The sequence below is a fragment of the Hydra viridissima genome, unplaced genomic scaffold, assembly GCF_058129835.1.
Source record: "Hydra viridissima isolate aposymbiotic clone 2 unplaced genomic scaffold, HvirCarnegie_v1 scaffold_3, whole genome shotgun sequence".
In the NCBI taxonomy this organism is placed as follows: Eukaryota; Metazoa; Cnidaria; class Hydrozoa; order Anthoathecata; family Hydridae; genus Hydra; species Hydra viridissima.
The window spans coordinates 13,102,501-13,127,147 of NW_028324302.1; the positions used below are offsets into that span (position 1 = coordinate 13,102,501).

General features: G+C 28.8%; 4 protein-coding genes and 1 pseudogene across 10 annotated transcripts in view; 4 read left to right on the forward strand and 1 right to left on the reverse strand.

Moving 5' to 3' along the window:
* Nucleotides 1-19,347, reverse strand: part of LOC145202327 (adenylate kinase 9-like) — a 31,181-nt gene extending 11,834 nt beyond the window's left edge. For 3 of the 6 annotated variants that reach the window (XM_090080948.1, XM_090080949.1, XM_090080951.1), the window contains exons 1-15: nt 19,227-19,347; nt 19,002-19,058; nt 17,548-17,611; nt 16,264-16,316; nt 16,005-16,101; nt 15,581-15,690; nt 8,819-9,061; nt 8,544-8,669; nt 8,332-8,406; nt 7,066-7,310; nt 5,523-5,706; nt 4,494-4,641; nt 4,244-4,299; nt 4,011-4,126; nt 3,774-3,928 (exon numbers count right to left, since the gene is read on the reverse strand). In XM_090080948.1, the coding sequence (XP_089937074.1) occupies nt 3,774-3,928; nt 4,011-4,126; nt 4,244-4,299; nt 4,494-4,641; nt 5,523-5,706; nt 7,066-7,310; nt 8,332-8,406; nt 8,544-8,669; nt 8,819-9,061; nt 15,581-15,690; nt 16,005-16,101; nt 16,264-16,316; nt 17,548-17,611; nt 19,002-19,058; nt 19,227-19,271 (1,774 nt within the window). In that variant the 5' untranslated portion in view covers nt 19,272-19,347. Of the gene's footprint in view, nt 1-3,773; nt 3,929-4,010; nt 4,127-4,243; nt 4,300-4,493; nt 4,642-5,522; nt 5,707-7,065; nt 7,311-8,331; nt 8,407-8,535; nt 8,670-8,818; nt 9,062-15,580; nt 15,691-16,004; nt 16,102-16,263; nt 16,317-17,547; nt 17,612-19,001; nt 19,059-19,226 lie in introns of those variants that run through there. The other 3 variants (XM_090080952.1, XM_090080950.1, XM_090080953.1) reach the window with 3 other exon arrangements.
* Nucleotides 1-24,647, forward strand: part of LOC145202058 (uncharacterized) — a 177,452-nt gene that overhangs the window by 1,671 nt on the left and 151,134 nt on the right. The window lies entirely within an intron of this gene.
* LOC149891088 (uncharacterized) overlaps nt 1-24,647 on the forward strand; it is a 107,310-nt gene that overhangs the window by 1,671 nt on the left and 80,992 nt on the right. The window lies entirely within an intron of this gene.
* Nucleotides 10,931-13,115, forward strand: LOC149891089 (uncharacterized; annotated as a pseudogene). Its single transcript, XR_016450493.1, has 2 exons — nt 10,931-11,525; nt 11,597-13,115. The product of XR_016450493.1 is annotated as an uncharacterized LOC149891089 (transcript).
* Nucleotides 20,073-24,256, forward strand: LOC145180590 (dnaJ homolog subfamily C member 8-like). The gene is made up of 9 exons (XM_080055503.2): nt 20,073-20,220; nt 21,140-21,241; nt 21,938-21,994; nt 22,345-22,411; nt 22,492-22,586; nt 22,674-22,748; nt 22,990-23,081; nt 23,437-23,512; nt 23,842-24,256. Exons 1-9 carry the CDS (start codon nt 20,155-20,157, stop codon nt 23,965-23,967), a joined length of 756 nt encoding a protein of 251 aa, XP_079911629.2. The 5' UTR covers nt 20,073-20,154; the 3' UTR covers nt 23,968-24,256.

Sequence of the window (24,647 nt, forward strand, 5' to 3'; positions counted from 1 at the left end):
ATATGTGACTCTCCTGATCGTGCTAGTGAAATTAACATCGGTCCTCCACTCAGTCTGTCTGACCAATATAATTGTTCTATCACCTGGCATTACAAACTGGCTTCCAGTGTAAAATTATCACATTTCAACAGCTCTAAATTTGTATACAAGTTTGGTAACTACGAAAAAATCAACGAAGAGTTCAATAAGGTTGACTGGTCATCTATTTTTAAAGACTTAAACGTAGAACAATGTTACCAACTTTGGCTCAACAAATACAATGAATGTTGTCATCAATTCATCCCTCGTGTGCCGAACAAACCATCCCCCAAAAAACAACCATGGATGACAAAAGAACTATTATCTCTTATTCGACTTAAAAAATCGCTCTGGGCTCGTAACGTCAGTTCAAAATGGAAAATTACATCCCTGGTTGTGAAATATAGAGAAACTAGAAAGCTCGTTAAAAAACTAAGTCGTTCTTCTCTGAAATCCTTCAAAAATGCCCTTGCCAATGATAAGCGTAACCCTAAAAGACTGTTTTCATACATAAATAGTAAACGCTCTGTAATAAATCAGATCTCATCTATGCGAATCACCAGTTCCAGTGAGATCATTAGTTCTGACAAAATTAAAATAGCCAATTCACTTAACAATCAATTTCAATCAGTTTTCAGCAAAGAGCCATCTAATGACAATCTTCCCCGTTTTGATCATAGAACTAACGTAATCCTCAATAATATATCTTTCGATACTCTGGCCACAATTATGGAACTCTCAGCACTAGATATATCTAAATCACTTGGTGTAGACAATGTCAGTCCTCACGTTTTACGCTATTGTTCTACCTCAATGTCTTCTCCACTTACTCTCATCTTCCAAAAGTCATTAGACAATGGTGAAATTCCAAGCTCATGGTCCAAAGCAAATGTAACACCTTTATTTAAGAAGGGCTCTAGAATCGACCCATCAAACTACAGACCAATATCCCTCACCTCAATTCCTTGTAAAATAATGGAGAAATTAGTTAAGAAGGCAATTATGCAGCACCTAATATCAAACAAACTTTTATCAAATAGTCAACATGGATTTTTAGAAAAAAAAGCATGCGTTACAAATCTCCTTGAAACAATGGACTTCTTGACTGGAAATATAGCCAGAAAGCTACCAGTTGACGTCATATTTCTGGATTTTGCTAAAGCTTTTGACAAAGTCCCACATCAACGAATGCTTTACAAATTAAAAATGTACGGAATTGAAGGCAATCTTCTCAATTGGATAAAAGCTTTCCTACTCAACAGGTTTCAAAGAGTCATCCTTGGTGACACTCAATCGAATTGGTTACCTGTGACAAGTGGAGTTCCACAAGGATCAGTCTTGGGTCCAATTTTATTTGTCATTTTCATCAATGATCTGCCGGATGTAATAAGCAAAGAAAACAGTTGTAAGATCTACGCTGATGACACTAAAATCCTAAGCATTGTCAACTCACTTGCTGCTCAACTTCAACTCCAATCAGATATTGACCAAATTGTTCATTGGACTAAATCTTGGCTCATGGAGTTAAACGCAAAGAAATGCAAGGTTATGCACTTTGGTCAAAAAAAATTAATTCCTTTCAAGTACTCAATGGAGGAATTAGGCCCTTGTTCAATAACGACTCGAACTACATTGGAAGCAACCACCTCTGAGCGTGACTTGGGAATTCAAATTACCAATGATCTTAAAGTAGAAACCCAATCCATCATTGCCTCATGCAAAGCAAATCAAATGCTAGGCATCCTAAAACACACTTTCCAATCTCGTGATGCTTCTTTATGGAAACAACTCTATTGCACCTACATTCGTCCTTTACTTGAGTTTGCGATTCCGGCCTGGCACCCCCATTTGGTGAAAGATGAACAAACTATTGAGTTAATACAGCGTAGAACAACAAAAGTACCAGACAAACTGAAAAAGTTAGACTACATGTCCAGATGTTTACATCTTGGCCTATCTTCTCTAGTTGAACGTCGTAAAAGAGGTGACCTCATTCAAAAATATAAACTTACTAATAACATCGACATAGTCAACTGGCACTTTCCCCTCATCACAATTCCACCAAGAGCAAATCACAGAGAAATTCATCACCGTGAGAAGTACAGCAACAATTTAGCTCGTTTCCACTTTTTTAACAACCGCATTGCCAAGGCATGGAACATGTTACCAGATAAAGTAATTAGTTCTCCAACTGTCAACAGTTTTAAAGCGAACCTCGATAAGCTTTAATGTTACTACAGCTCGCAGCTTTCCTTAGAAAAAGTTGCAATATGAGCTTCACAAAAACTAACTGTAATCTGACAATCTATAATTTGTATTTTGTCAATTATTATTATTTTTGTTGTAACAAATATATATTACTATTACTACTATTACTATTACTATTATAATTATTATTATTATTATTATTATTATTATTATTATTATTATTATTATTATTATTATTATTATTATTATTATTATTATTATTATTATTATTATTATTATTATTATTATTATTATTATTATTATCATTATTCTTATCATTATTACTATTATTATTATTATTATTATTATTATTATTATTATTATTATTATTATTATTATTATTATTATTATTATTATTATTATTATTATTATTATTATTATTATTATTATTATTATTATTATCATTATTATTATTATTATTATTATTATTATTATTATTATTATTATTATTATTATTATTATTATTATTATTATTATTATTATTATTATTATTATTATTATTATTATTATTATTATTATTACTACTACTTTAAATATCATTATCATTACTTTTATCATTACTATTATTATTATTACTATTATTGTTGTTGTTATTCCTTTTATATTTTGTTACTAAAACAGAGATTTTACCATAATATAGAAAAATTTGTAAACTCAACCCCCCCCCCCCCCAAATGAAGATTTATTTATATCTTATATTTTTATAAAAAATTCAATAATATTAACTAAACATAAATTAACAAGTACAATTGACTTAAATGAAAGAATTTAGATTTTGCAAACAAAAAAACAATAAAAATTCATTAATTACAAAATCTGTATATAATAATAGCTTACACTCATATGCAGCCTGTAATTAAAGCACTAAATATAACAGTCTGAAAGAAATCCTAAATTTTTATTGCTAACTAGTGAAGATATGTAAGAATCTGACAGTACATGAAAAAATATCTTCTACTTAATGCAATTAAAACTCATTTAAAGAGTCCTGATTTTTATAAACTACAAACTGTTGTAGCTTTATCTTAAAGGACATTAAAATTTTCAGGATTTTTTAAAAATTTTTGTTGTGTATCTTTTTAAATTAAATTTTCAATGCAAATGTGTCAATTTGTTAGGACACACTTGAAGTTTTTTTCCAAGGGTACCAAATCTTAAATAATACTTAATACTAAACAGAATTTAATGCTATTTGAAGTGTTCTCTGACAAGCAATAAGAAATGAGAGATATTGTTGTGCTTCTAAAATAACGAAAATAAAAATCAATGGATCTGCTTCTAAAATAACAAAAATAAAGTTAAATGGATCTGCTTCTAAAATAACAAAAATAAAGTTCAATGGGTCTGCTGAAAAAAAAGTATTGGAGCTGTTATAAGGAAAAAATTCAAAAAATTAAGTCTTAGATTTTATGTTTTTTATATATTAAATATTGTTATATCGTTTAAAGTTTACCAAAAAAAAACAAACAAACAAAGAAATCAATGCAGTCATAAATTTATTCCATTACCTTGTTGATGAAGGTTAATCCAACGTTCAACAAGAACTGGGTTATTATTATCTTCATAAAAAACAAAAATATAATCAAGAGAAATCCCTCTCTCCATCATGATATTAAACTGATCTCTTGTTTGTGGAAATTTATCTAATATCCAACCAGAATGTCTAAATAAAAATTCATGAAAACCTAAGAGAGAAAAAAAAACAACCAAATATTGTATGGCATTGGTGTAAAAAACCATTATACTTGTAATCATTGCTTGTGTCTTTAAAAGCTGCAGCAAGAGCTTCTTCAATACAATCAACATACTCTTCAGCAGTTAGCTCTAACTCTCTCATTCTTGCAGTAACTTCTTCAATTACCTGTCACATAAATAGGTATTTTTTAAGAATTATAAAGATAAAATGTAAAAAGCAAAAGATGATAAGATAAAGTAGATAAACTTTATTCCGAATGAAATAAATAAGATAATTCAAAACCTGAGGATGATTTTCATCAATATCTATTTCACTGATAAGAGATTTATCTTCTTTGGCTAAATTATGTCGACAAAATTTTAACTTATTTCTTTATTACAAAGTTAAATTTTTTATTTTCTTACAACTTTTTGCCCCATAAACAAATACTAACAAATTAAATTTCATACTTCATACTTAAAAGTCATACAAAGATACAGAATAGATTTTCTGTTAACAACAAGGTCTCTACTACAAAAATTTTACAGCTTACATGAATTTTCAGATTCAAGAGAAGCATCTCTTTTGGCTAACTCATCTGAGCCCTTCACTTTTACAACTGCTGCTTCAATTAACTTTGGTAACTTCTCATTTTGTAACTTTTTCAAATGCTCTTCAACAACTTCCTTTAACTTAATCACCTTGCAAATTCAACAACAACAACAAAATTGATAATGAATTAAAAATATTACGATAAGGTAAATGTACCAGTAATTGACCTCTGAAGAGAAAAAATTCCATATGAATGCCATGTCTTTAAGCTGTTTTTTTTTAAGCATGATTTTATGTTAGTAATTGATCGTATAAAAAATTTTTTTTTTCAGTACTTGACCGTCCTTTGCTTTAGTAGTTGACCATATGTTCAATGAGAGAAAAATGAAAGCAGTGATAATATTTTATTTCATTTCAGTGAATATAAAATTACAAAGACATTTTGAATATTTTCGAAGCTATGCAACACAAATACATCATTAAAAATGAAATGAAGAATAAGTGTTTATTTCTCGTATGAGGTATGAACCATGTCGAGAAAACAAGTTTGGATGGCAGATCTTCTTTTGTATTTGTTCCCTTATATATACTTCCTTTACTGGCCACCCATAAGAAGCATATTACAATGAATTAAGATAAACAAGATAAACAAAGGAATTACTGAGTAATTGACCACCCTGGTCAATTACTTTTTTAAGTTTTCTGATCCAATATTTGACCACCCTCTTAACAATTTTTCCTAAGCAAATTGCGGAATAAAACTTAAAAAATTAGACAAGAGCTTAGCACATTAACATTGGTATTCATCCATCCTTTTTCAAAGCTGCCAAATGTTTCCAGAGTTTAGATGGGTACAGCCAAATGGCAGGAGAGTATATTCCCGCTGTTTTTAAAATCGTTTTACCAAAGTAGGGCTTATTTTAACAATTTTACTTTTAAATGGTCAACTACTGGTACATGGTCAATTACTACCTCATTTACCTTAATATGAATTTAAATTCTAATTCTAAACAACAAAATTACTTCCTACCTGAACTTTGTATTGAAATGCTAATTTTTTACACAACGTTGATGTTCCTGAGAAAGGGGGACCTAGAATTGCTATTTTATATGGTGATGATGTGTGCTGCAATGGTACAATAAACTGACGCGGCGATGTTATAAACTTATCAACAGCTTCATTAGAAGAGAGCAAATACATCTTATCTAAAAAGCTAAAGTGTACAATATTTAGCAGCTTTAATAGAAAATAGCAAATACATCTTATCTAAAAAGCTAAAAAGAACATTTTTTGACAGCTTCATTAGAAGAGAGCTAATACATCTTATCTAAAAAGCTAAAGTGACAATTTTTAGCAGCTTTAATAGAAAATAGCTAATACATCTTATCTAAAAAGCTAAAATGAACATTTTTTGGCTGGTTGGTGCTCTTGTTAAAGAAGTAAAACTACTGAAGTAATCTAATTTCTATTCATTTCTATGTCTAATCTTAAGCAAAATAAAATAATGCACTTAACACATCTTTTAAGTAAAAAATGTTTTCAGTAACTGCCTTTTGTTTACTACTGTTAAGAGTTTAAGCATGTAAAACCTCTGAGGAGTGGGAAAAAAAACTATTAACAATTGAAATCCAAACACACTTATACTTTTTATACAGAAGAAAATATTATCACAACAAAAATATCTCATGATCAAATTAAATCTTTTACATTACTTTTTTACTTAGCCTGTACCAGATTACAAAAATATACAGATTAGAAACTTTCTCTTTACTTGAAAGATGTGCTCTTTCCTAAAAAATCTTGTACTAATGCAGTTAGCTATGATAAAAGCCACTCTTATATGATTCTAGTAAGTTTTGGACTTGTTGGACTTTAGTTTTTAAAATGAGATCTCAATGAGTATTAAACTAAACCCTTCTATCAAAATTAATGAAATTTGGTCCACATGATATAATTTTTTCAATCTGCCAAGCATTGCCATTTTACTTTTTGTGAGTTTACTGCATTGTTTTAAAAACTTTCAGCATTGCTATCATAATTTTATATTCCATAAATTTAGGAGTTAAATTATTTTTGTATATTTAACTTTCATACTCATGCATCCAGTTTCCCAGATATTTAGTTTTTTTCCTACCCAGATTGTAAAGATTTATGTAATAGTTATTACATACAACATTAGGCTAGTAAACATGAATCTTTCATTCAATAGCAGACCTTTCGAAATTTTAAAGTCTTTTTAACTAAACTATCAAAGCAAACAGCACAAATCCAAAACTGTGTGCCATTTTGTTTAATCCCAGAGTGAAATGAACTTATATTATAAAGTTAAATTGTTAAAGGTATTTAACAGATTTTTTATATAATTACCTTTTGATATAATTATCTTCAAGGAATTTTATTATTATAAAATAAAAAAAGGAGACTTTAATCTAGTTTTTTTTTTACTAAACAAATGATTAACAAAAGTAAATGTGTATAGCTAACATTATTGTATCAGAAATTTTTCAAATATGAAATTTATAAAAAAAAAAGATTATGATACCTAAAAAACAGGATTGAGTTTTTGATTTACCTTACAGCATATTCTGGATGCCCATTAATCATTTGCCCATTTTGAAATGCAACAGGACACAAAGCTCCCCATTTACTGCGCTTCCATCTATATCCAGGTGAAACCCATTTAACAGAAGATAAACTTCTCAGTATTTCATCACTTTCTTCATCCTGTGGAAAATCTATTTGGTTTTCTGGTCCTATAAGCTTTTCTGGAACAAAAACCTGATTTGTTAGTTCAAAATCTGTTCTTTGAAGCAAACTCTGAAGAAAAGCAGAAAAAATTCACATCAAATGTGCATTAAATAGCAGATTTTGACTCTTCCATATAAAATTTTGTAATGAATTCAGTGTCATTCAACAGTGTTAAAGCTGACTTACGAGCTATCTTAATGAGAGAAAAAAAAGTTTTTTTTTTAAAAATGTTAACTCAGAAACTTAAAAAAAGCTACCATTTTTTAATACCTTAAAAAATGTTAGTTACAAAATAAAATTAAACTTCTAGAAGAACTCTCTTTGGGTTTTTAAAGGTCACAGCATTTCAATGTTTGTAACTGATTACTTTGTTTTCTATTTAACTTTAATTCAACCTGCCCATTTTCTATAAGAAACATTTGTACATTATTTAACTCTGAAAAGTTTAAAAATAAGAGAGTTTTTACAAAAGATTTTAATTCATTAACAGGTCTATCAAATGTGCAGCAGAAGAATTTCGATATGGCATAAATTATTGATGATTAGCATTTTTTGAAAAGATTTTTCTAGTGGCAAACACTTAAAAAGTAAGAAAACAAACAAAAAAAAAGGGCTAATAAACTCATTTTCTTGTTACTAATATTATTTGAACTGTATACTATGAGGATCAGAGTTTATAAGAAAATAGTTGCACCTGAATTTTTTAGCTAGAAATGTTTTAATTAAAAACTCCATGACATACAGATTAAATCCTTTAGAATTAGTATAAAAAAAAATTGTTTTTATATTATTTAAAAACTTTATTTAATGAAGTTCAAAAAAAGTTGTGTAGAATCAAAATGAGATCAATTATTTATTGCTTTAAAAAAAGAGCTTTAAAAAAAGAGCTTTAAATAAAACTTACATCTTCATTTAAATTTCTTAATTCTAGCAAAATATTTATAAAAATATATTTTTAAACTAAAATATAGTCAATAAAAAATAACAAGAGAAACTTTAAAAATAAATGTAAAAGTATACAGTAAATATTTTTAAACAGTTCTAAATAAAAAATGGCATTTAAAAATTTTTTATCAAACAACCATTATACCGTGTAAACTAACTTTGATGATAAGCTTGCATCCAGTTCAATTATTTTTTGTTTCCCATACTCTCCCATAAAGTTCTAAATTTAAGCAACAAATATTACAAAAAGATCAAATTTTGTTTGTTATTATATGTTTTTTACATTTAATGCAGAGTTTATATGTTTTTATGTTTTCTTTTGTATATGTAATAAATATATAGCCAAAACCTAATGACCTCCAAACTCCCCAGTACATTTTCTTTGTATTTTTTTAAGTAATCATTTAAGCTTCCAGTAAGCTCTTCATACTGAAACACCAATCTTCCTACTATGCTGGCTTTAAATGTAAGATTACTAAATGACTAAAAAAAAAATCTTTGTTAAAGAGTCTCTAAATCATATCTAAATTTTTAAATAGAATCTAAAATTGTATTAAAAATTTACTACTGCTGAATTTCATAAGGAATTATAAAAAAATGAAGGAACATTTTAAAAATCATATAACACTTACATTGTTATTATGCTTATTTTCATCAGCTTCTGTTTCATCAGCTTCTGTTTCATCATCTTCAATTTCATCATCTTCAATTTTATCATTTTCCTTTTTATTTTCTTCTAAATTTGTTGGATTTGTAACACTTGTCATAGAAGCAAGTTTGCTTTCATCTTTATAAAATTCTACTGTATATGTGTAATTTGTTAAAGGATCAACTTTCAATTTTGAACATCTCTTTAATAGCTCAATATCAGAAATCTGTGAATGAAGCAATACAAATACATTAGGGTCAATAAATATATACATTTGAAAATCATATGGCATACCCTTTCAAAATGATCTAACATACCAGTTGACTTCCATTTCTAAATATTTTTCCAATCACATAATGTTAAGCAATCCCTCAAAAACATCCAGTTTTACAAAATTCCAAAAACGACATGTTTTGCACTAATAAATCAATTTTTTCCTGAAATGTCTTAAATTTATAGCATAATTATTATGTAATGCCATATTATTTAAAATTGTAACAGTATACAAAATAAACAAATTTGGAAACCAAAACTCTAGAAAGTAAAGTCAATAACATTACATGATAGGCAGATCAATGCAATTAGAAGAACAAAGTTCTTTTCTTTGTTTTTCAACAACTTGCAACAGAAATTGTTTCTGTTCTTCAACTTTACAAGATGAATTAAACTCCTCAATCATTGCAGACCCTCCCTCTGCACAATCATTTACACATGGGAGGTATGCAATCACCTCGGCTGTTTCAAGATATGATGGTTGTTCTGGCCAAGTATCTGTCATCAAGGCCTAGCATACTGAAGAATAATGACAGCAGCTGTAAGTCCTTGATGTATGCTGGCAGCAACTTGATCAAGTGAGCTCCCCTCTCTGATGTCATGCTATTGACAATTAATGCTTTCTGGACTGCTTCAATCTTCTACAAGAACAAACATAGTGATGCCAAATACCACGAATGATGAAGCATCATCTTCAGTCATGCTTCTTGGATTTGTTTGTCTTCATATGCCTTCAGACGCTGTATCAGGAGCACATTATTCAGAGGAGCATCAGCTGCTGTGTTGCATGTAAACCATGACTCTAGATACACAGACACAACAAATGGATTTAACCAACTGATAGACTTGACCTGTTCCTGGATAGCCCAATAGCAGTTTTGTTTCCTTTGAGAAGAAGTCCCATCTTGAGTGAATAAATGGCTTTAGCCATACAATAGGCTCTATGGAAGACTCCTGGTTATCTGAATGTCACCTTTTTTTGGTAAAATTGGTGAATTGTGTAAACTTTTATGTATTTACAACTTTAGTAAAAATCACTGAAACTAGCAGTGTAGCTTACCTCCAACTCAATTCCAACTTAAAATTCCTTTCAAAAGTGAATTCCAACTGATAGAGCTGCAAGCTGTAGAAGTTCAAGATAATCATCTCTGGAATGTAAAATTTCCAATTGTTGTGTGATGAAGTGCCTCAACTCAGCTGTGGTATCAGAGACTGTGCTGCATCTTTTTTATCTGATGATTAAACATAAACCAGGCTTGTTTAAATCTCTTGAACATAAGTATGCTGGCACTAGATGAGGGCATAGTGTTATAAAATGGGTTCTAACCTTGACTTTCTGACCCGAGAAAACCCTTTTGTGGAATGATAGCCCACACTATGGGGATCACTTGGATATAAGTATTAAAATCAGATTACAACGTTCTGGCAAGTTATTGATGCTTAAATTTTCTGAATTTATTGATTACACACACATTCAAAATGACAGCTTGTTTTGCATTTTTACAGTAAGATATAATTTTAAATTCAAGTAAACAAACATACTGTAGCATAAAGAGCATTATGTTTTATGAAAACATAAAAAAAAGTTGAAAAATTAAAAGATATCAAGAAGATAAGCTTCCTTTATTACTAAACAAATATAATATTTTTTTATTCTTCTGTTTTTCTGTTTAACTTTTCATAAAAATTATTTTTAACTGTGAAAATAAGACAGTTTTTGAATTTCGGGAAAATTTCGGGAAAATAAAAATTTCGGGAAAAGGCATGATTTATTTACTTTATTCACGAGAGCAAAACTGCACACATCTAATTTTACAAAGAAATGCCGAATACAGCAAAAAACCACCAAGACTGCAGGAAAACTGTCTGTTTTCTTTGCAGTAAATGTCAGAGGGAACTGACACCTTTCCTAAAAGAAAAATGCCAAACAATACTCAATGAGAGGATCGATTTTAGTAATGACAAAGTTCCACTTGGAATTTGTGAAAAGTGTTGTTCTTGTTTAAGAAGAAAGGATTCTGGAGAACACATCAATCTCCCATCACTTTACAATTTTGAGACTATAAAAATTCGACCTCAAACTAGAGACACACAATGTGACTGTTTGATTTGTTTTGTTGGAAAACTGAGAAATAATGGTCAACAGAAAACTCAGCTTTTGCAGAGCTCAGCACAAAATACTCCATCTTCAACTGTCCAAAAACGATGCTCTGACTGTTTTTCAATTATTGGAAGAGGATTACCTCATCAGTGCACAAAGGGCACTTTGCGAAATAACCTTGTTGCTGTTGCAACCAAGGATCCTGTTGCATCTGAACGAGTTGCTGCTCTTGTTGTTTCAAGTAAGGATTCTTCTCCACATGGCACTGTTCGATTGAGTCAACCACAAGGTGGAAGAATGCTTCCAATAATGCCAGGTAAAAGTTTAACTTTCATGAAAAGATATTTTAGAAATTTCGAAATTAAACAATATCTGCATTTATTTTAGGTTCCTCATCAGCTAGAAAACTATTTCCTCCAAACACATCAATTAGTATAAAAGAACTTGTTCAAGTTCAGGCAAACACAGGGCTTTCAAACAATGGCATCAAGAGACTAGCTGCTACAATTAATCAGTCAACTTCACAACATATTGTTGAGAAAAACATTCACAACATATTGTTGAGAATGCTGTAAAAATTGATGCAGTTAGTAAGCAGCTTTCTCACCATTTCACGAGTTCATTGATTAAAGATCATGCTGGATGTGGAAGGACTGTCATTCATTGCAAGGACTTCAAAGAGCTTAAAAATGAACTCATTTCTATGAGAAGCACATCAAACAATCATATTGTGAAAGTTGGAATTGACGGTGGGGGAGGATTCCTGAAAGTAAGCCTTGGAATTATTGAATTAAATCGTGAACCTAACACTCCCCCAGCAAAACTCAATTGCACAAACAAGTTTTTCAAGGACACTGGAGTTAAGCGGCAACTTATTATTGCTGTCTCTGAGGACCTGCAAGAAAACTACTCAAATGTGTCTCAAATTTTCGAATTGATCAATATGAGAGACCAAGATTTTGTTTTGTCCTGTGACCTAAAACTGGCAAATATAACTTGTGGTCTCCAAGCACACTCAAGTGCACACCCCTGCACCTGGTGTGAGTCAAGTGCAACGGACCTTTTAAATCAAGGAAAATTAAGAACTTTCCAATCTCTTGATCAGAATGTCTCACTTTTCAATGCAGCAGGATCAAACATCAAAAGAGCTCGTGATTACATGAATGTTGTTCATTCTCCTGTATTTGATCTTGCTGGTGGCACATTAGTTTTGGACTTCATACCGCCAATGGAGTTGCATCTCCTTATTGGTGTTTTCAATCATCTCTTTGCTGCCCTACTAAAAGTTTTCCCTCAAGGAACTCTTTGGACTGATTCACTGCACATTAAACAACAGCCTTATCATGGAGGGCATTTTGCAGGAAATGAGTACAGGAAGCTGCTAAAAAATATTGATCTTCTTCAATCTATTGTCGAGAAACACTCATGCTATGCTGCAATACCATTAGTTGATGTATTTCGAAAATTCAATGCAGTAGTGTCTGCCTGTTTTGGATGCGTTCTTGATCCAAGTTATGTACAAAAAATTGAAGCTTTCAGAGTGGCTTATGTGGCACTGCAAAATGTTTCTGTGACACCCAAGGTTCATGCTGTATTTTTTCATGTGAAAGATTTCATTGACAAACACGGCCATGCTCTCGGACTTTACTCAGAACAAGCAACAGAGGCAATGCATCACAACTTTCAAGTGCATTGGCAAAGGTACAAACGACCTAACCATCATCCTGAATACAGTAAAAAGTTGCAATGCTGCCTTGTGGACTTTAATAGTAAACATTGCTTGTGAAAAGAGCCATTTTAGAATGATTTTTTCTTATATTAGAATATTTATTTTAAAGCATAATTTTCATTTTAGATACACGATAAACTCTCAGAATATGTCTTTTTGTTTCCCTAGTTCATATTTATTGGAATAACCTATATTTTGTACTATATTCTGTCGGTTTTTGACGGAAAACTCAAAAATTATGGTTTATGTCGGTTAAAACTGAAATTTGGCTTCTAAAAAAAAAAAAAAAAAAAAAAAAATCTTGTCGGTAAAATTTGTTTTTTTCATTTTCACCCCCCCCCCCACATCTTTGTCGTTCGGTACGGCCCTGTCAATAACTTGCCAGGACGTTGTAATCTGATTTTAATACTTATATCCAAGTGATCCCCATAGTGTGGGCTATCATTCCACAAAAGGGTTTTCTCGGGTCAGAAAATCAAGGTTAGAACCCATTTTATAACACTGTGAGGGTACAAAGCATATTGTGAAAACATCAGAGAGTAAGACTTCCATCATGAGATGTCTACAGCTCAGCCAGAGTAAATTTCTTTCCAACAGCTCTTCTATCAGTGCTGCTGCCCCCACTTTGTGTCCAGTGTTGGCTGCTATTGTATCAAAGCAAATGCCAGTAAACTCTGAATGTGCATTCCAAGAATGAAGCAATTCATATACAGCCTGAATATCCTTTCCAGTTTCTAATGAAAGACCTGAAACTTCTAGCTTCACACTTCCATCAGCAAGTGAAGTTAGCAATACTGTCAGACAATCCACTAGATCATTTGAAGTTGCACTGTTCTTGAGCATGAGCGTGCCATCCCAATGTGCCACACACTTTGATGGAACAAAAGAAACTCTGTTTTTGCATTGTTTTAAATTATACAACATTGGCTGTAGATGGTCCAACTTCATTCAAAACTGAAGCAACAATCATTGTGGACATTTGAATGCTGGTGTTTGTTCTATATAATGTGGAGCACATTTGTGGTAAAAATATTCTGATTTTCTTAGGCTTACTGTCACTGAGTTGGGCTTCATCATCTTCATCACTATCAACCGAATTTTCCTCAGTTGATAAATTTTCTGCTGGTAATCTCACCTTTTCAAACTCTTTCTCTTGTTCTTCTTCTCTTGACATGTGGCATGTTTCTCTTTCCTTTGCTTCTCCTCAACTCTTCTTTCTTTATTAGTCAGTCTATTGGCTATAGTTACCTACTCTTCCCTCTTTCTGCAGTCTTAGGAACTCCCTGTCTTCTTCATTTTTTACAATTGACATAGAGTCAAACAAATCATCTAGTTTTGTAGCAAAGCTTTCCTGTATGATCTTGTCTTTACTGCTGCTTCTTTTGTCATTAGATAATCTATCTGAGCAGATGACTTTTATAAAAGTCGCTGCATTCTTAAGACTACATTACCAATCTTTTTTTATTAAAAGGGTGGAATCATACATAAGTTTTTTTGGGAAATAGGATGGACTCATAAATACTAAGACATGAAAAAATATATATTTCTTTTGCATAACTAGTAGTCTTTGTAATAGCAAAGTATCATACAAATGTTTGCTTTCTTAAAAAATTGAGTGTTTTTGAGGGATGGGTTAATCTTAATATTTATAGATAGTATTTTGCACACAAAATACTTTCATATGTGGGATCAATTTTAGAGGGTATGCAATATGATATCAAAAAAAAAAAATTTTTTCTTGATATACCTCAAAATACATTTTTTCATCCAAATCATCCATCATTTTTGAAAGTTTTGTTTTACTAATTATAATTGTTTAAATAGTTTAGAACAATTTTATTTTTCCTTAAGTTAATTTTTTTCTCAAACATTATACAAAAAGATAAAAAACTTTCTGGAACTAATTTCTTGACTAATAATAGAAGAGTAAAATTTGAACTGTAAAATTTGAAGCCAACTTGACTTGCTATCAATCTCCAAGGACCCTCAAAATGTCCTTATCAAGCAAGAGCATAAAAACCTATAAACACAGCCAAAAAAATTATATTAAAACAGCCAAACAAAAAGCATGTATCAAAACTGCCTTCTTTGGATAGAATCTCTTTTAATACTCTTTTGCTACTTGTTTTTTTTTTTTTTCTGATAAGAGCAATAGATACTCTGTGCAATAAATAGATAGAGATAGCAATAGATAGAGATTTTGTGATAAAAGCAAGTTTTTTAGTTCTTTTTGACTACTTTTCAATGAAAGTTTGTTTTAGTTTGTTGAGTTATTTTACATAGTAATTTTGGGTTTTACAAAGTAAACATTAAACTACTACTAAAACTATTCTACATAAGTAGCAACAGTTCTTACCAGAGAAATTTTTATTGAATGATCAAAAAATGTTGCTATCATCAGTAAAAATCAGCAGTAAAAAAGTTTAAAATAATATTTTAAAACTAATTACTGCTGATAGGAAATATTGAATATTTTTTAAAAAAATGGAAAGGCAATATTACATGCTGCTTAATACGCCCAAAAAATCGAATTTAATTATTAGAATTCAATATTTCATCCAAGTAAATTGCCTTAATTTAATTATTGTAACTATGAGAATAATTTTAGTTAACACTTTAAAAAGGTTATAAAACAAACTCACTTTCAGGTAGATGATGTAGTCTGGTGTCAGAGTCAAATTTTTTAAAAAGTTGATTTGTTCATCAACAGTAAATGTTTGACAACAACATGGAAAACCTTCCAACATGTAACCTTGTAAACACAAAATATAAGTTAGGAACAATAAAGAGAGAGGATTTTTAAAAAAAAACAACTAATAACTAAAAGATAACCACTTTTGTAAACATAAAATAAATCAATTAGAAGAAAAATTCTATTTTATCATTCTTATTTAAATACAAAGGTGATGGGCAAGAGTTAATAGTTATTTTCTTAATCAATTAGCTTTACAGAAAAGAGAGTTTAAAGAAAGCTACATAGAATGATAACAACCCTACCATACTTCCAAGTATTGAATGTGTAAAAAAAATTTTTTTTAGAAAAAAGAATTCATAAATTCTACAAACCATAATGAGAAACATCAGGTAGAGAAAGTCTTTCAGATAAAATTTTCAGAGATAAATGCTCAGGAACTACTTCACCACTAACTAAAATCTGTTGAGCCTAAAAACAAAAGTTTATAAGAAAATTAAGAAATATTTTTGATTAAGAAATGTTCTTCTCAACCGAAAATAAAAAGCAATACTATCAATAAATTTAAAAACGGTTTTTTTCTTGCAGATGCTTATTAGTAAAAATGTCATACAAATAAGTTAACAAACTCACTTTTTTGCCACTTTCTGTTTGATTTTTAATAGCATGAGCTATTGCATCAGGGACTATAAATAAAACTATATACTCAAAAATGGTCCAAATTTTCAATAAAATTACTATCAGGTTATTTATGATAAGAAAATATTTTTTATGTTTTTTATGATAAGAATATCCTTAATGGTGAAGAAAGAGGAAAAGAGCATTAAGCTCAAATTTCAATAAAACTTTGTAACAAGTGAGAAATGAATTGAAACTATACATTTTCCTTATTTTTGAGATGCATTAACAGTTATGTTTGAAGAAAATTTGAGGAAGTGAGATATTCTGGCTAACACCTTTTGCCCCAGATTTACATGGAATTTCCAAGACAAGAAGCAATATTTTGAGCTTAATCAAGTGCAGTACAAAGGTTGCAGAAAATCTTAGAACATCCACTCAGGAAAATTTTAGGAAAAAGAAATTGATGAAGAGTGAGTTTTTTTTTTTTTTATTTGAAAAAATATTCTTTTTTTTATATTTAGAATTTCAAAGAAATTTTTTTGAAGAACTGCTGTTGAATTTTTGAGTGTTAAAAAAAATGTTTACATTAAAGATAATATTTTCATGATTAAGTTTTTTGCCAAGATATTACAGTAATTTATAAAAAAAACCTAACATAACATTTTACAAATTTCAAACACATTTTAAAAACATTTTAGATTGATGAATAAAAAAATTAAAATGAACATTTTGCAAGATGACCCAGATGTCATGAATGTTCAGAACACATTTAAAAAAATTTACACTTATAATCAGTAAGGAAAAGATTGTTAATAAAATTAATCCAGTTGATCCACAGTTATGCCTAAAAGTTATCAAACAGTTTTACAAATAACTAATGCCATGCAAACCATCTAAAAAGGTCACTTATCCAGATTGCATTTTTCATTATTTATACTTTTCCATAAAATTTTCAATTTAAAAAAAATACCTTTTTAATTTCGACAAAATAAGTTACTATTTAAAGTATTTTGCCACTTCTGATATCCAAATACTTGTATTTTTTTTAAAAAAAAAAAAAACAACATGAAACAAAAGAATAATAACTATATATGATGACTGAACTTTAGTGAAGAGGTTCTTAGCTTACAAACTCCTAAAGAAATTTAAGATAAAAAACTATCAGAATTTAGGATTGAAGTCTATTACAAAGCCACTAATTTTTTTTCTACTTAACAGAGTATTATAGTCCTGATATTTCTTGCAGCATTTTGAGAAAGTTTTCCTTTCAAAAACACTAAAAAACCATTGATTAACCTGTTATTAGTAAACACCTCCATACTTTGATAAACTCTTGAGCTAAGGTGCTTTTTCCACATCCCTAGGTAGAAAAAAACTTTAACAAAGTTTAAATAGATTGAACATTTCTTAATTAGATTACTCATTAACAGTCTTTGTGGATTTTCTGTCATTATTATAATTGTTAACAGAAGTTAGTTTTAATAAACTTGGACAATATGCTAAAAGTAGTTATGACTTTTTAGAGTAAATTACTCGAATATATGGTTCAATTGATTAAAATGTCTTTAAAAAATTTACAAAGTCATTTACTATAAAAGCAATAAAGCATTGAAGGCCATACCATTTTACAAAACATCTGTGCTTCTATTATATCTTTCCAAGTCTTTGGCAGTTGATTTTAAAAATGTTATTGTTGGAAGGAGTTTTAAAAAATACTCACAAAGTTTTTTTTTGTTGTTCAAAAATCTGAGAGTATATTCTTCTGAATATTGCCCACCTTATCGAAATATGTTTTTGAATAAAGTATAAAATATTTTCTGTTAAATATTCGATTTGTTGACAGTCTGCTCTTCTAGCAGTAGAATATGTAAAGAAAAAGTCAATGTTAAAATTCAAAACATTGACTCCTATTCTAAACAATTTATGAACAATGTGTATAGGATATTTTAATGCACTTGTGTTTTTTAGACCAATATAACTTGCAGAAATAGTGATCACTATGGCATACTTGGATTCAGTTAAACTTTGACTCCCAAAATCTATTATGTTTTGTTTTTCTTTTTTACATCTTGAAAAATATGAAGTAACAGATAAATTATAATTTAATAAAGAGGGTGATCTAAATACATTTGGAAATTTGATAAAATCTTGATAACCTTATCCAATAGATATTACATCATGAAATTTATCAGAGTCGTTTTACTGAATGGGTGAGAGGCAAAGACGATTTTCAATGCACTTTATATTTTTTGGGTAAAATAGTGACAATTAAAAGTGGAAAGTAATTTTGATGTGTCTGAAGATTCCATCCCATAGATGGCACTCCTAGATAGCACTTTTGTCAAATAAAATTAACAGTAGCAATATGTAGTTTGCATCATCTCCAGGGTGACATGAAATAATGGCAAGTAAGATAAGGGTGACATATAGCAGGTTGTACTGGATTACATGACCTAACAGACTCTAAACATGACCAAATGTTTTTTTACAAAAAAATTAAAACTAATAGTTATTTACTAATATGCAACTATCATTTACTTAAAAAACTTAGCATTTATTATAAAAACTTATTTAAAATTTTAGGTCAATTAAATTTGTAGTCTAAAAATGATGACATTTTAGGACAAAATGAAAATTTCTCAATATTTGGTCATTTTTGGATTCTGCGATAAAATAGGAGGTTCTACTATTATTTAATCACATATATACACATACATAGAAACAATATACTTGCAAATTATGAATTTTACCGGCTTCCCTAGCACTATAAAACATGTTGGCTTTGATTTCAAGTATTTTAATTCAGCCTAGAAAGTAATGATTTTAAACTTTTAGCTTTATACTAGTTATTAGATTTACAAAATATTTAACAAATATTTTTTTACTAAATCTAAAAGGACTGTAACTGACAAAAAGAAAAAAACATTTTCATCAATATACTTTTAAAAACTATTTTACACATTATGATTGCATACCTGATCATCACAAAATGGATCAAGCTCTATATTAAGATTTTGCATTTCTAATGATAGCTAAAATATACAACTTATAATCTAAGAAATACATTTTTTAGTGTGCTAAATTATGAACTGCATAAAATTATTTTTACAAAAATAACAAAAAAAAAAAAAAAAAAACAAAACAAAACAAAAAAATAAAAACTGTAAATTTTGTACTCTTGCTGGTAAAAATGCAACTTTTATTTCTTAATTTTTTTTATTCATAAATTTTATTTTACTGAGTGCACTTGTAATATTTTAATGCTGCTTATAACACTTTCAACCCCAAACTGTTAAGTAGTAGCATTAACTCTATAATTATGTTAATAATTGTTTATGTGCATTTCAAATGTGTTATAATTCATAAAACAACAACAACAACAATGATAATAATAATAATTAAAACAATAACAACAATAACAACAACAACAACAACAACAACAACAACAACAACAACAACAACAACAACAACAACAATAACAACAACAACAATAATAATAATAAAAAAATAACAATAATAATAAGGATAATATTGTTAGTAAAGTATATCCTAGAGTTAAATTTGTGCACACCAATCATATTATTTTTAATAAATATATAAATACACTTTTATGATATAACAGTTTGTTAAGGAACTATTGGGCTTTATTTTCTCGTTTTTGTATAACCATCGCTATTGCTTACTTTTCTTAAACTTTAAAAAAGTTGAGAGAAATTAAAACAAAACAAAAAAAGTTTATTCAAAATAAAACAATAACTAAACACAGTCAATAATCTCTCTTTGAGGTTGTTCATTTTTAAATCCGCAAGTTGTCACATTCTAGTTTTTGTTGTGATAGTCGCTAAGAATTTCGTGATTTTGTATATAAAGGTATGTAATCTATCACGAAAAACAACAAACAAGATGGCATCAGTCACAACGGGTGATTTAGATAACAAATTACAGAAATTTCAGACTTTTATTGATGATGTAAGTGACTAAATCTTATGCCATATAAGTTTTTTTAAAACTTTTAACAATAAATGATTTTAAAATTATTGGTTAAATCAAACAATTGTTATAATTATTTAGAAAAGTTTGCAAAAATAGTTTGTTACCATTTTTAATACTTTGATATAAAGGCTATAGTTATATATTGGTAGAATCTTATCTCATGATGGGTTATTAGCAAATGATAGTTATCCACCAAGAATTAAGAACAAACAATAGATCTTTCATACAAGATAATGTAGTAAAGATGGAGTGGAATAAGTAGGCAGTCTAATTGAAATTTAAAGTATAACTTCACTAATTGTAGGAATTTTTTAACTATAAGTATAGTATTTAAATAAAATTGATTAATTCAATTTCAGTTGCTCTGATTATATAAGTATATTAGAAATCAGTTGTATACATTATATTAATATAGGTGAGTAATGTTTTGCTTTCATAATCATTCTGTACATAGCAATTCAGTTAAATTAATTTCTATGTAAATAATGATTATGAAAGCTAAACAGATTTTTATAAAAATTTTAAGTTGAGAAAAATAATCTCAATTTTTTTCTGATGAATTCTTTTATATTAGTAAAAGACAAAATTGGTGTTCTTTAATATTTTCCAAGAATACTTTATTTCCTATAAATTTTTGTGAAATAAAACATTTTTTAAGTTACATTAAAATCATTTTATGATTTTGTTGTAACTTAAAATCTGTTCAATTTCTTGTTTTTATGAAGTAAGATAAGTGTTTATTGTTATTTTTTTACCTTTAAGTGTGCGATTTTTTTTTTTTTTTTTTAATTATAAATTAACAGTCATGTTCAATTGTACAATTAAATAAAGACAATTGTTTTTTTTTATGCAAAGTGTTTTTGATCAACTTTAAATTTAATTTTTCAATATTCAGGTCAAAGCAATTCAAAAACGAGATGAATCATTGACAAGTGATAAACAAATTGAAAGACTTGTGAAACCAGGATCAAAATACTTGAATTTAAACCCATATGAGGTGCTTTAGAAGTCTATAAATATTTTATTAAAAAGTATAAAATACTTCATAAATATAAAATATTTATCTTTAATTTAATACTAATCTGTTGTTGCTTTGCATCGTGAAATATAATCAAAGCTTAATATTTGGATGCTATTTTTGAATGAAAAGATTAATTTATCTAAGGCAAGGTTGTAATATGTTTTATTACACAACACAATTTTTGCTCACAGGTAGTAAGTACAATTTCCTACTTATTTATGCCTTGATATTATAGAAATATTATATTATAGAAAAGGGTTGTTAATCCTTACACTCAGTGCTCTGTATTTTGAATTTTATCAATTTTTCTGAGATAACTTTATGTGAACTTTTTTTTTTTTTGCATAAAACTATTAAATAGCAAAATCAAAAATTAATATGTGCTTCTCTTTTGGTTGATGCAATTTGCTTTTGTATTGCATTTAATAAGGCTCCAGCAAAAAATATTAAAGGTGAATGCAATACAGTGGTCTTTTTGAAACAGCTTTCAAACAGTCCAAATGAAGATGTTTTGTTACTATCTTAATAAAACAAAGCAAAAGCAAAGTTTAAGGTGAATAATAGATATTTTCTAATTTATTGAGGCATAAACATATAAGAATATAAGACTTTTTGCAGAGAAAACACAAAAAGAAATTATCACACACTGTGTCATGAATATTTTGTTCATAGGTTCTCAACATTCCTCCTTCTGCATCTCCGGAAGATATAAAGAAAGCCTATAAAAAGGTATGTTTTTAAAAAAGGAAATATGTTCCTAAGAATTCAATATTTCTCATTGAAATGATGAAATAAGAATGATAAATTTACTGTTATATTTTTAATTTATAGAGTATACTATTATATTTTTCACACAAAACAATCACTTTTTGTGGTTTTTTCATGTTCAAAGTTTTTTTTATTTTATTTTACATGGTCACCCAGTTTTAGTTTAAAATTTCCAGCTTGGCTCTATAAAATATTTAGCACTTTAATTAGTTTTGACTTATATTTTGTCCAACCTTTGTGTGAAGGTGAAGCATATCCAGTAACATGCACTTATATTTATATGAAATTTAGGCTCTTAACTATATTTTCAGTTATCAATCCTTGTTCATCCGGATAAAAACCCTAATGACAAAGAGAGAGCCCAAAAAGCATTTGATGGTAGTTTTTTATTTTTGTTTGCATAAGTTGTTTATTTGATTATGCTTTTTGTTTACTAATGTTTGCTTTTTCTTGTTCAGCTGTCAGCACAGCCAACCAGACTTTACAAGATCCAGATAAAGTTAAAAAAATCAAGCTGTTGCTTGAAGAAGCTGAAGCTAGTTTTCAAAGAATGGTAGACTTTTTATTTCACATAGCTTAAATAATTTTTTTTTTGGAATGAAAAAAAAATTTTTTTTTTCTTTTTTTTTGTAATTAATAGTTAGCTGAAAAACGAAAAGAAGCAAAAAAGATTTCTCCACTTGCTACAATCCTTGAAGATGATAAACCAGAAGAGGTATCAATTGTAGAAATCTGTTTTATTTAGTAAAACAAATTTACAAAGCTTTGACATAGTATTATGCCAATTAACTTTAATAAAGACCTTAAATTCAGACTTAAAGTTTGTGTATTCAAAATATGGTTGCTAAATGGTAAAAAATGTCTAAAAATTTATGAAAAAATATTTGAATTTGTGTTTTTCAAACCCTGTTCCAGTCTTTCTGGGCTAAATTAACACCCTTAAAATGTTTTTTCAGTACTGTAGATTAAAAAGGGCTGTGACAGCAAAGTTATTTGCAGATAGCGATATAAAGAAGCAAGAACTTGTAGATAGAAACCAACAAGAAAAGTAAGCAAAAGTATTTCTATAAATTATCTTTATTGCTTAAATATAATTATATCTGAATAATAAAAATATTTTTTTTCTACAAATTGATCATTAATTTCCATAAAGTTAAATGAATTACACTTCTTTTGAAGTAATAGCATTCAAAACTTTTGTGTTGAAAAAAAAAAAAAAACCTGAAAACATTTTAATTATATGTTTTGATAGTGAGAGGAAATAACTTCGGCGAGTAGCAACTTAAATCTATTTTATTGAAGGCTATAGTTTTTATCATCGCGAAAGTTAAAATCTTTAAATGGTGGCTTACAAAGCAAGGAGCGCTCGTATGTTACCTAAATCTATGTGACTTCTGTTTTAGAAAAAGAGAACGAGAAAATGAAATTGAAGAAGAGGAGAAAGCCAAAAAACAAAAAGAATTTGAAAAAAATTGGGATGTAAGTAATACCCTGATCTTTTACATTTTGTAAACGAAAAAAGAGTTTGCTATTATTACTAATTCTTTAATATGAGCATAAATAACGAGTTTTCAAATTTTTTAATATTCGTGTTTAAAAGAATATACAGATGTCATCGAGTTCTTGAAACATATTTTTATAGACAATACCTTCCAAATATTCACATGATGAAGGTTCCTCTCTTTTAGGGAAGACTTACTTTGATTTAATTTATTAATGATTTTTAATATAAGAATGTTAAAATGATAGATTATAAATTTGTCAGTTTTTTTTCCCTTATCTTGCAAATTATTCATTACATTTTTTAGGATACTCGAACAAATCGCGTCGAAGATTGGCGATCTTTTCAAAAAAATGCAGCCAAGAAAGCGAAAAAGAAAAAGGTGATGAAAGCCTTTAAGCCACCATCTTTAAAACCAGAAACTCGGATGTGAGAAATGTCGAATATATAACAAAGCTATTTCATTTGCAGTGTAAACGCGTAAAGATGTTTCCCTTGCAACACAAATTATAACTTGGTTATAAAAATCGATTATGATTAGGGTATGAGACGATTAAAACATAACTAAGTATAAAACTGAAAGATATACCCCCCTGTTCATAATTGATACTCAAAGAGTCCGCATTCAGTAGGGAGATTTTTGATCTATACGCTCAGAAATTTTGAAATTTAACTATAAACTGTAATTTTATAGCTCAGTAAGATGTAAGACAGAAAACAAAGAGCAGTTGTCTTCTTTTTTACCTAGTTCCCGGGTGTAATATCATAAAATACCACAATTCATTTCGTGAGGACTAATCAAACGACGCTACGTTTAGAGTAAAAATGATATTGAGACTTTTTTTTACGAGTAAATATCATTAGAAAAATAGCAATTTTATAGTAGTGAGACCATGTCATTTATAATCATGCAACAAATGAAGAAACTTAAAGGACTTCCTCCACAGGATTTGTAACGAAGGTAGTGTCTCCGCCTCTATGTTTTTGCTAATTAACTTCTTTTATTCCACGTTTACCTAGAAATTCCCAGTACATTTTCGTATTTTCTGTGAATTGTGAAAATATATGGAAATTTATTTCGCGTGTTTTTTCAGACAAAAAAGGAGGGTAACA